Source organism: Ursus americanus, chromosome 28 (genome assembly GCF_024610735.1).
Source record: "Ursus americanus isolate L20-20 chromosome 28, mUrsAme1.1.p, whole genome shotgun sequence".
In the NCBI taxonomy this organism is placed as follows: Eukaryota; Metazoa; Chordata; class Mammalia; order Carnivora; family Ursidae; genus Ursus; species Ursus americanus.
The window spans coordinates 35,253,023-35,265,599 of record NC_142154.1 but is presented as its reverse complement, the minus strand read 5'-3'; the positions used below and the strand labels follow the sequence as shown (position 1 = coordinate 35,265,599).

The window sequence follows — 12,577 nt, the reverse complement described above, 5'->3', positions numbered from 1 at the left end:
AATTTCCAGTTCTCTAAGGATACACATAGCTGATTTTCAAAGACAAATATCACATCTCACAAAGGACATGCTACAGAATTGTCAGGATCGTATATGTTCTTTTGTACGTACTCAACTTTAAATGTTTTTAGGAAATACTATAATTGAAATACTTCAGGCCTAACATAACCCGTGTCTTTGGGATAGCTCCCACTGATAGGCAAGCAAGATAAGGAATAGAACCTTCTCAAACAAAGAAAGCAACTGCAATCAAAATTCTAACATTGGTCCTCTCAAGAAGGCAGACTACCCTTAGTGACTTGTTTCCAAAGAGTATAGTACAGAAACAGGTCAAAGTAACTGTATAGTGAGAAAATTGGCAAAAACTACCTTGATGAGATTGAAATTGGCATCGTCAATGGTTAAGTCCTGTTGATACATGTGCCCTTGATACGAAGTGATCCTATGGCGGTCCTCCTCTCAAAAAACACATTACTCCAGTCCAATCAGGAGAAGAACATCAGACAATACCACCAGAGGCCCTTCTATAAAATCCCTGATCCGTACTCCTCAAACCTGTCAAGATCATCAAAAACAAGGAAAGTCTGAGAAATCATTGCAACCCAAAAGAACCGAAGGAGACATGACAAGTAAATACACTGCGGTATCCTGGATGGGATCGTGGAACAGAAAAAGGGATTTAGGGGGCACCTGGGTGGCACAGTGGTTAAGCATCTGCCTTCGGCTCAGGGTGTGATCCCAGCATTGTGGGATCGAGCCCCACATCAGGCTCCTCCGCTGGGAACCTGCTTCTTCCTCTCCCACTCCCCCTGCTTGTGTTCCCTCTCTCGCTGGCTGTCTCTATCTCTGTCAAATAAATAAATAAAATCTTAACAAAAAAAAAAAAAAAAAAAGGGATTTAGGACAAACTAATGAAATCCAAATAAAGAACAGACTTCAGTTAACAGTAATGAGGCAATCTGTTTCCTCCTGGGATAAACGTACCACAATGTTAACAAGAGGGGAGCAGGAACCCTCTGTATTATCTTCACAACTTCTCTGTCAACCTATGACTATTCTAAAGTTAAGAGTTTACGTAAATATTTTCTAAAGAGTCTTACATGCGTTGTGGTCTTTTCCAGTCGCCGGCGACCATTCGCTATGCAGTGATGACTACCCAGCTGAAGCACGACAATCTCTCGCTGGTTTTCCACTACGTTCTCCTCCAAATGTGCAAGGCCCATGGCATCGGCTATGACATCAAGGTACGAAGAGGATGGTTGGCCAAGGTGGGGTGATCTAGGCAGCTAGTAATTCAGTGTCCCTTCAGACAGATATTCTTTAAACATTAGTTTAACCTGCATTTAGAGGAAGGGTGAGTGCTGCCTGGGGAAGCTCCACAGCGGGGCGGCCCTTGGTCCTGGAAGTTCAGCTTGGTCCCAAACCTGCACACCCACCTTGGTAAAGCAAAAGCCCTGCAGCTCACCAGACTTAGGGGACATCTAGGGGACCATCTCTTGCTCCTGAAGCATGTCCTGAGTTCCCGACCCCACTCAAAGCTGCATATCAATGAATATCCTCTGCCTCAGTCTGCTTGAGCAGCCGTAACAAAACACCACAGACTGGGTGGCTTAAACAACTGAAATTTCTCTCTCGCCATTCCAGAGGCTGCGAAGTCCAAGGGAAAGGTACCCGGGCAATTTGGTTTCTGGTGAGAGCACTCTTTGTAGCTTGCAGATGCCCACTTTCTCCCTGTACCCCAACATGGCAGAGGGAGAGAGAGAGATCTCTGGCGTCTCTGTAAGCTCTCTTAGAAGGACACCAGTTCTATTGGAACAGGGCCCCATCCTTATGACCTCACTTAACCTTAACCACCTCCTTAAAGGTCCTATTTCCAATACAGTCACATGGGGGTTAGGGCTTCAACATACGAATTTGGGGGGACACACAATTCAGTCCATGGCATCCTTCTACTTCCATATAGTAGTTTCTTCCCAGGAGGAGTTCTGATTTAAACACACACACACACACACACACACACACACACACACACACACACACACACACTTGTTCCTATTTTTAGTCTGTTGCCAATGATATTGATGGCTCCTGTCCAGCTGCTTCATCCTTACTGCAGTCGGTTGAGGGCAAACGGGATGTAATATCTCCTACCTAAACTAGAACCTCTATTTTGTGCCTAAAGACTCCTTTACTCTGAGGAATAGTTCCGTGATTTTGCACTTTGATTCAGATTTCCAAATCTCTGACACTGACGGCTTATTCTAAGACCTGAGACCCATGCACTCTTACTTGCAGAAGACCCATTCTACATGACATCACACATATTAAAATATAATCACCTCTCATATTAAAAGTCATCTGTAGATAATGACAGAATTGAGCAACAACCAACTGATCAAATGTTTTAATTTGCAGACATTCAGTTCTGCATTTATTAATTTTCATTTCTCATACTTGAGAACAAATGCAATTTTTCAGGGATCAGTTCTTTTTATAGGCTCTTGAAAAGCATGTAGATCTTAGGCATGAGGCCAACAGTGAATAGAATGCCCAACCACCACTGGGCAATTCCCACCACACTGCAGGGCACCATCAGAGCGCATAAGGCTCTGGGGTTAGATTGATTCATGCTGTTTGCAAACACAGATAATGGAGCTCATATTCCCTTACAAATTATGTTAAAATTGGTAAAATATAAGAAAGACTGAAAAAGCCAGATTGAACTGATTTACCTGAAATTAATTGTTACATCTGCTCTACAGAATCCTTTTGGAATTAAATAGTTTTTAGCCCCAAACTGATTAGACTGAAACCCTTCCACATGCCAGAAGGTGGCTAAATCTAACGTCAGCTTTCTCGGAATCTATTTTATTTCCTTTTCTTCTAAAATATCAAAGCAGAACAAGCTCTGTGGATAGGCATGTTTGGCAGGGAAAGTCTCCTGCCCAGAAGAAAATATCCTCTATAGCTTTTCTATTGCCTGAAATTATTATGAGAGATTTATTTCTTTGGCTAAAGGCTTTCTACTTGATTGAAGTTCTAATATTTTCGGGAAAAGTAAAGCACCAAATTTTATAAGTTATTTACATCTTTGTGGCTCTGAGTCAACCAGATTCATTTCTAAGAACAAATTTTAATACGAAAAACAGACTGCCATGACCCCAGGGGAACAGTGGATGGTGCAGAGGGAGTTCCACTGAAGGTGAGGAGAATGACAGAAAGGGCAGAGGGGCCCGCACAACACGACTGGCTCTGTCTCCAGGTCACCTATGCTACACACCCCACAAAGGATGAGAGCTGAAATGAGGAAGAAAGAGAAATATGGATTGGGGGCAATGGAGTGACAGAACAATATGAAGAAGAAAAGAGAGAAGATAAAATCCAAACACAGGAGGAATCCACCAAAGGGGGGAGGTGGGGACAAAGATAACAAAAAAAGAACAACCAATAAAAAGAAGGTACAAGAAAAGAGACAGAGATGAAAAACATGACATCCTAAAACTCTTAATGTGAGGGAAAAGAGTCATTGGGAGTTCTCCAACAATATCTTGCTCCAGTTTTCCTGAGATGGGTTCTCGTCTTTTCAGATCCCAGGGTCCATCCCTGGTCTGAACTGTGCTCTTGTTCTCTTTACTGCCTTTTCCTGAAGAGACAGGTGATAAGCCAGCATTTGCAGAGCACCCACTATGTGCTGAGCACTGAGTGAAGCACTAACTTCATTATGTCCTCAACGTTCCCGTCTCGTCTGTCAGAAGCTATTATTTCTCCCAGATTACACTGGGAATTTAGGCTCAAAGAGTGTCAGCATTTTCCCAAGATCACACAGCCAGGCACTTTGTGGAACTAACATTTGAATCCATAAAGTCAAACATGATTCTTTCTCTTACACCAAGGGTGTCCCCTATGTATCTTTACCCCCCTAAGGACTATTTGTATTTCTAAAATATTATTACCAATCCAGTCCAAGAATGCTGGGAATGATTTCAAATAAAATATTCCATCTCGGTACCCCTTACGTATTCTTTAGCTGAAGGAACACAAACTTCTCTGTGGCCCCCATGCCTCTCTACCTTACAAAAGAGGGGGGGGTGTTATGTTTAGTACTTAACTTCTCTAGACCATTATTGCCTCCAAGAGTTATGCTAAGTCCAAAAACACGAGTGTAGGCTATGCTACCCGCTGCCATTCTTGGTCAAATTTAATGTGGGTGCTCTTTCCAGAAAAAGAAGCAACGTTAATAACACATCATTGTCAATGTTACCAAAAGAATCCTCAAAAGTCCTTGTTCTCAACATTTATGTCTTTCTTCCCGTTATGATCACAGAATTTCCAATGTTTCTCATCCAAACTCTGAAGGGAAAAAAGGGAAATGAGATCACCTCACGAGTGTATTTTCCTTGCTGAATATTGGAAGGAAGCATTGTGGAGTTTGTAAGCAATTTGGTGGGTCTCGTTCTTGGTATTTCTGTAATGCGACAGAATACCCCCACTGATTTCCTAATGAAATGAAGTTGTAATGAAAGCCATATGGAGAAAAGTGTCATGTTTACTGCCTGCGACAGTGTGGGGCAGGGCTGGGCTCACACATACATAGGCAGTGTGCCATGGTCCTAAACAGCTCCATAACCACCAGCGATCATTTCCTCAGGCCAGGGTACTACCACGGTGGCGATCATTAGGGCTGTTCACCAATGTTCTGATTCTCTTCCTTCTAGGCACATAACAGACTGATTATACTTCCTCAGTCCTCTCCCTGATGTCTAGTATGGCCATGTCACTTACTTGGGCCTATGAAATATGAGCAGAAGTGATACACGTCCTTTCTACGCAGAAGCCTTCAAGAGCCACTTCATAAGTCACCATGTTCTTTTTCCTGCTTTAGAAATCATGGAAGCACACTGAGACACAGCTTTCTTCGCCTGGGTCCCTGAGCGTACCAACAGTGACCAGAGACCCATGCCAGCTCATGTGGGAAATGGAGTACAAGCAAGAACCACACATTTGTTGTTATAAACAACTAAGAATTGAATTTTTTTTTAATTACTGCAGTATCACCTAGCCTACCTGATTGATTCAAAATCAATATCAAGAAAAGGACGTTCCCCAAACAGAAAACGAATATCATTTCAATGTGTAATCAGTATAAAAATTATTAATGACATATTTTACATTTTTTGTACTCAGACTTTGAAAGCTACAACGCATTTCAATTTGGGCTACTCATATTTCAAGTTCTCAGTAGCCCCATGCGGCTAATGGCTACCATTCTGGGCAGCCCAGAAAGGGATGCACGATACCTTACAGATCAACTAGTCAGTGGTTCTCAACCCGGCTGCCCATTGGAATGACCTGCGTGAGGAGCTTTAAAAAATACATGGGGCGCCTGGGTGGCACAGCGGTTGGGCGCCTGCCTTCGGCTCAGGGCGTGATCCTGGCGTTGTGGGATCAAGCCCCACATCAGGCTCTTCTGCTATGAGCCTGCTTCTTCCTCTCCCACTCCCCCTGCTTGTGTTCCCTCTCTCGCTGGCTGTCTCTATCTCTGTCGAATAAATAAATAAAATCTTAAAAAAAAAAATACAGATAGCCAAGTGGGGCTGGGATTAGGATGAGGCAAGTGAGGCCCATACTCAGAGCATAAAATTTAAGACAGCACAAAAAATGCTCAGTAATAAAGATAAAAAATATTGTAAAGTATTATCTTAAAAATCAAAATTAATGCAAAAAAAATCCATGGCCCACGAACTACATAATTTTAAATTAAAACATACTAAGTTTTCCTTTGCCTCAGGCTCAAATATGGCGCAGCATGACAGTGTACCTCAGGCCCATTCCAGCATTTCTGGAGGTAGGGCCCAGGCATTATATTTTTTAAAACACTCAGATGCTTCTAATGTGCAGACAGGATTGAGATCCACTGTTCTAATCCAAGGCCTGTCCTCATGCCCGTATTTCCTGACAAAATGAGGAGTCAATAGGCAGTCTTAATTCTGGCATATAATTTCTTTTACTAAATCTCAAAAATAGTTCTTTTTTGGACTTCCCATGATGAGGAGTTCACGACTCCACAGGGCAGCCATTTCCACTACTGGAGAACTCCAGTGTTAACTTTTAATTTATTTGGAGAAAACAGTTTAAAGATAGTTTTCAAAAAAAAAGGATAATAGCATGCCTCTCATACAGATGCAAAAATAAAAACATGATATTTTACCTAACAGAGAAATTAGACTGATGTTATAATCAGTACAAAAAAGAATCCAAAATACCCGAACATCTTTATACGTCAGGAATACTGAAATGGATATGCAGAGGGGGAGAAAACTGGTTTTTGCACAAGGGGACCAGGTGAGACTGGTCTCACCCAGACTGCAGAAAATTTGTCTCTCAGTCACTTAGGACTTACAGAATTATAAATATCTCCCATAGAATCAAGGCAATAGGATGTGCCATAGACCACATACAGTTTTCCATTGAAATACGAATTATTTTCCACGCAACAAATCGCTTCCCTATACATTTTTACCCATTGCTCTCAGAATAGCGGTTTTCAGGTTTTGATTTGCAGGAGAATCACTCAGGAAGTGAGCTAAAAGACAGATTTCCTCCCAAAGATCTTGAGTTTGGATGAGCACACTAGATGATTCTGATGCAGGTGTTCTGAAGATCGTATTTCAAAAAAAACACTGGCCTAGACAAGAGATAACAAGTTTTGGCGCAGATATGGAGAAAAGGGGACCCTTGGGCATGTTGGTGGGAAAACAAATTGGCTCAGCCCCTGTGGAAAACAGTGTAGGGGTTCCTCAAAAAAATGAAAACACAACCACCATATGATCCAGCAATTCCATGTCTGGGCATATATCTGAAGGAAACCAAATCAGCATCTCAAAGAGATCTCTGTATCCCCATGTTCATTGCAGCATTATTCACAAGAGCCAAGACATGGAAACAGCCTAAGTGTCCACTGATGGAAAAGGAAAATGTGGTGTATATATATATATGATGGAATATCATTCAGTCATGAGAATGAAGGAAATCCTGCCATTTGCAACAACATGGGTAGACCTTGAGGGCATTATGCTAAGCGAGATAAACCAAACAAAGACAAACAGTGTATGATATCATTTATATTTGGAACTAAAAAAGCTGAGCTCAGAAACTGAGTTGAGTGGAGGTTACAGGTTGGGAAGTAGGGGAATTGCAGAGACACAAACCTGCACCTAGTCGATAAATAAATTCTGGGGATCTAGTGCACAGCACAGTCATATAGTCAGCAATACTGTATTATATACTTATATACTTATATTATATACTTCAACACTGCAAAGAGACTAGATCTTACATGTCCTCACCACAAAAAAGAAATGATAATTACAGAACGTGATAGAAGCATTAGCTAAGGCTACAGTGGTAATTACATCACAATATATAAATGTATCCTATCGAGGTATCATTGTATGCCTTAAACTTACACAATGTTATAAATAAATTATATCTCAATTAACAACAACAACAACACTGTCCCAGAACATATCCACTCCATATTCTGGAGACAGCTTTTCCAAATGTGCTTTTTACAATATTTGAAGGTAGTTCTGAATTTTAATTCCGATCAGTCTTAGTGGTCTTAGTGCAGTATGTTTTCTTGGCTTCTAAGATAATACGCTATTTCTTTTCTCCCCATTCTCCCTAGGACAGACTAGGAACTGTTTTTATATTATATGAACACCTGAAGAGAGACAAGTTGGGAATGTTGTGAGTATGAAGTGCGTCTATGAGATGTGATAAGCTACAAAAATAGACTATATCAACCAATAAGAATGATGCTTCTCATACTTTTTAATCAGCATGCTGATTTATTAGAAGTCTATCTTGTTTTATTTAGATCTTCAACTATTTCATAAAATGACTTTAGATGTGTCCGTGGGGGTTCATAAATATAACCGATTAATTATCCAAAATTGATGGGTAAGAGGCTAGTTCCAACAACATATTACACTCAAACACATACATATATAAGGCGCCATAAATCTGACTGAGGAGGAACCAGCTCAGACAACCATATTGTAGGAGGGCAGCTGTCATTCTGGCATACTTAGAAGAGTGCTCCGGTGACTTGGCAAGATGCTCCCGTAAAAGGCAGGGTCCACAGCCCCTCCTCAGCTCCACTTTCAGCCCTGATGCATGTATGCTAAGAAGAGTCCTGCTAGCAGCACTCAGGAGGCTGCTGTTTCCTATTTGCTGCACGTTTCTCCCCAGAATATTCTGGAGAGCTAGCAAATTTGTCTTCTGATCTAGGATTCATACTTTAGAGACACAATCTTATTTCATATCTTGGAATATGGCCATTTGATACCTTTAAATTATCTTAACTTACTAGGAAACCATTTCTGCCCTATTTTTCTTTATTCTGACTTCTACACCAGACGTTGTGGCCTCACTCTGAAAGGATTACACACACTAAGATCTGGTCTCATGAAACACCAAGAGCCAATTTCCCTACTAAGCGTGAACGTCCTGCTGTCTTGAGCAGCCTCAGTACCCCCCCAGGTGCTCAGTCCCCTAGAAACATGTCCCAAGAGCTGCACACTGAAATGGGCCAAGATGTGCCCAGGATACCTCTCAACTCCCCTTTCCAAAGTGTGGTCCTTTGTTTTACCACAGCATTGTCCATTACAATAGCCTCATCGATCCCTTTAAACTTATGCAAATGTTTTGGTTTCCCCCCACCTTTGTAGCTGAATGTGGCTAACAATTTAATCTAGTGTTTACACTCTTAAATGCTTCTCTTCACTTGGGTGGAGAGCTGGCTGGCTGAATCATCCCCTTCAGTCCCCACCTTTCCCCAAGGTCCCATAAATACGTAAAATTTACTAGGTCATGTTAGAAGAGCCCCTTCACTGTTTGTTTTAGGCTCTCTTCCCCATTCTTTTTTTACACTGCCAGGAGAGCAACAGGAATGAGACAGAACCCAACAAGTATACATTCATCTTCTCAGCCCAGATATTCACGTCCAGGAGGAGAATAGAGCCAGGGACACCTCAGTGCATGTGCAGGGAAGGAGCTACCCTTTGCTTCCCAGTGATGTTCTATCCCTCAGCTCCCTCCCTGCCCTAGCCTCACTACCAGAAAATTCAAAAGCATTTTATCAACCGTGCCAGGCACAGTTCTAAGTGTTAGGCATATAGCAGTAAACCACAAGACAAGTCCCTGCTCTCACGAAGCTGATGAGGTCGTGGGTGGACAGTTAGTAAATATGTAAATGAGTTAATATGCCAGGCTGTGGCAGGACACAGGCCACGAGGCAGTTACAGGGACTGGGAGAACCAAAGAGTCAATGGACTTAAAGTTGGCAAGCTGGGGGATAAGAACTTTGTATTTTCCAGAATTATGAGTCTAATTAAGCAGGTAAAGTTTCAGGTCCAAGTACACGTCTAAGCTCAGGAATGCAGAAATTCAGACAGATGGGTTAGTTAAGTACATGAACTAGAAATCAGAACACAGAGACATGAACCCTACCTTACCAGGTGCTGGTTGGCATGGAAGGTAAACTGCAAAGAACAAGCTGGCCAGGACTGGAATGACACAAACCCTCATGCACTTGGAATGAGGCTGGGAGGCACAGGACCCTTCAGGTGAAGGGAGAAGAGCAGCCAGGGAAACCACATACACAGGGAGTTCGGGTGCCAGGAGACCATCCCAAGGAGCAACCACTACAGCATCAGGAAAGGCCAATGACAAAGAGTGAAAGGATATCCAGAGAGTTAGTTGGGGGGAGCACAACCATAGGAGCTCAAAGAGGAGGCTGCTTTTACCAGACCCAGGCCAGCGAGGGGATGGCACGAAGAAAGCCTGTCGACAGGTGGCAGAACCCAGCAGAGGCTGACACGCAGGAGCAGAACTTGGGTCCTAGAACTGACAGGATGAGATAGGGATAGTGTTAACAGGGCAGAGGCCAAGTTGCCACAGTATGGGATCTAGGTGGGCACTTGGGCACAGAGGAATCAGACAAGGGGACAGCATCAGGGAATTTAGGCGACAGAAGAGACTTAAGGAAATCCCCAATCATTAAACTGGTTGAGCAGCAAAGTTGGTCTGATGCTGAAGCCTACAGAATGAATAATTAGACTGGTGATGAAGAGGAGGTCGCCCAACCATCCCTAACCCTGCTCCTGAGATTTCAAGCAGGAATGCCTTGACCTGCAGGCTAGCTTTGGTGGTGTACTAATGGTGTACCTTCTAGATGGTACTGCCGCTCACATATCCTACAGAAAGGGCACTGTTGATTGACATGGGCCACCTGAAGACTATCTAGAGCCTTGTCTACTATTTCCTATAACATCTTTCTCATCCCTTCCTACAGCCATAGAACCAGAGAATGTCGGAGCAAGGAAGGACCCTGGGGATTAACTGACTCTCATAGTGTAGAAAGGAAACCGGGTCGAGCAGGGTTGTGGTTTACCAGTGTCACACAATAGCTTGTGTCTCCAGACCCTCAATCTAGTGTGCTTTTCTGATACCGTATGGCCACCTAATGTAGGGAATCCTATTATGGAAGAGATTCTCAGCCTACTGTGAAGTGCATCACTACCTGTGTGAGTTTGTACCAAGTTTGTTCATTTACTTCTTCTGAGTATTAGGTAGGGTTCAAGAGTATCCCCGAAATTCTCACTTGCATGCAGCTGTACTCTCTTGACTGTGTGATAAATGGGTGGTGTTACAGTTAGTACATCAGGAATCGCACTGACACACGGACATGGAGGTTGAGAACGGATGATTTAATAGACAGTGATCAGGACAGAGTCTTTGTTTTCTAGAATTCATACTGAAAGAGAAAAGATGAGCAAGTTCCAACTTTTATTCTTTGTGTTGTTTATGTTGGTTTTCTCTGGAGCTTTAAGGAGAGGCTTCTCATGAGCTGGCTGGGCTTTGTTTGGCTTTGTTGCAATCAGTTCACATCAGGTGAAGATGTTAGTCAGCCACCTCTTTAGGAAAGGGGAGGGCTCCAAGAGGGATGACCTTACAGACGAGAATTCTGTGGTTTGGCTTTGCCAGGATAACTTCATACTGACTCCATTTATACTGGTATATGTCTGGGAAATAGCGGAATTCAAGAAGAAATTTCAAGGAAGGAAAAATGAAGGAAATTCTAGAAATGAATTAATAGGGAAGAGAACTTAGAGTCCATCCAACCTCTTGGTTCACAACCTGGGGACCATGGACCCCAGGAGGCTAAGGAGAGATGGCAAGAGGGTCATGAATCCATGTGTGGACCCAGGATTATACATACACACACACACACATACACACACACCCCACACACTAATATTTTTAAGTATGAGCCTCGATCATATATATATACACATATATATTATATATATATAGTGGTAGATTCATATATACATGAGGGTCTCAGTAAAACTATACATTCCTGGATCCCAAACCCAAAGAATCTGATTTTGTTGATCTGAGGTAGAGCCTAGGAATCTGCTGTTTTAAGAAGCACCAGGGTCTAGGGCACCTGGGTGGCTCAGTCCATTAAGCTTCTGCCTCTGGCTCAGGTCTGATCCCGGGGTCCTGGGATCAAGCCCCACATCAGGCTCCCTGCTCAGCAGAGAGCCTGCTTCTCCTTTTCCCTCTGCTGCTCCCCCCGCTTGTACTCTCTCGCTCTATCTCTCTGTGTCAAATTAATTAATTAAATCTTAAAGAAAAAAAAAAGCACCAGGGTCTAATACATACTGACTCTGTGACAATAACATACAAATCACTTTTAAAAATTATCGACTCTGAAGTTGCCTTTGGCTATTATTCTCTTAAAAGAGGCAATAGATACGAATGTTCAGTAACTATGAGAAGTAAGAAGTAAGAGTGGGCAGTCCTTGGATTTGGGGGCTGTAACTCTAAAAGTTTGGAAGTTACACTAATCCAGTCCAATTCCTTCATTTCAGAAAAAAAAGAAATGAAGACCCAGGGAGCTTCAGTAGCTTTCTCCCCAAAGTCACACTGCCAGTGGCAGGACAAACAGTCTCCTGTCCTGGGGTCTGGGAAGCTTTCTGCTCCCAGGCTGACCTATGGGAAACCCTAATCAGGCTGGAAGGCAGCCATTCCAAAAGCGTTTAAGGCATACACTCTAATGACTCATTTTACAGGCAACAACTGGGAAGAAAGTAACCCAAAGTTCTTTGCAGTTGCCTTAAGGGGCAGCTCTACAGTTTCACACCCTCAGGACAAAACAATTCTTAAAAATCAATCCATTCATTTCATCCATTTTTTCCCTTTGATACAGAAAGTTCACAAAATAACTAGAAGAAATACCCTGCAGTTTTGTTTCAAAGTTAAAACTTAACAACAATCTAGTGGTTTGGGAATGTTCACTGACCACAGTGAAATTCTACAGGGTGGTTTGCAAGTTGTCTCTGAAACCTTGAAGTGTGTGTTCAGCTTCATAAAGCTGGCTGTTCCGGAATGGGACACATTCTCCTAGGAACATGGATGGAGCATACTCATAAATAGCAGGAACTGCTTGTATACATGAAAAAGAAAATAAGCCCCAGACAAAAGTCTCCAGAATACTGAGATGCAA

General features: G+C 42.6%; 1 protein-coding gene and 1 long non-coding RNA gene across 8 annotated transcripts in view; one reads left to right on the top strand and one right to left on the bottom strand.

Moving 5' to 3' along the window:
- The window catches only part of LOC148107597 (uncharacterized), an 85,608-nt gene that overhangs the window by 48,665 nt on the left and 24,366 nt on the right, over positions 1–12,577 (bottom strand). The window lies entirely within an intron of this gene.
- The window catches only part of IQCH (IQ motif containing H), a 197,515-nt gene that overhangs the window by 178,483 nt on the left and 6,455 nt on the right, over positions 1–12,577 (top strand). For 4 of the 7 annotated variants that reach the window (XM_045810715.2, XM_087856836.1, XM_087856835.1 and 1 more), the window contains 2 exons: positions 1,122–1,244; positions 7,688–7,749. In XM_045810715.2, coding sequence (XP_045666671.1) covers positions 1,122–1,244; positions 7,688–7,749 — 185 coding nt within the window. The remainder of the gene's footprint in view (positions 1–1,121; positions 1,245–7,687; positions 7,750–12,577) is intronic. The other 3 variants (XM_045810718.1, XM_045810717.1, XM_045810722.1) reach the window with 1 other exon arrangement.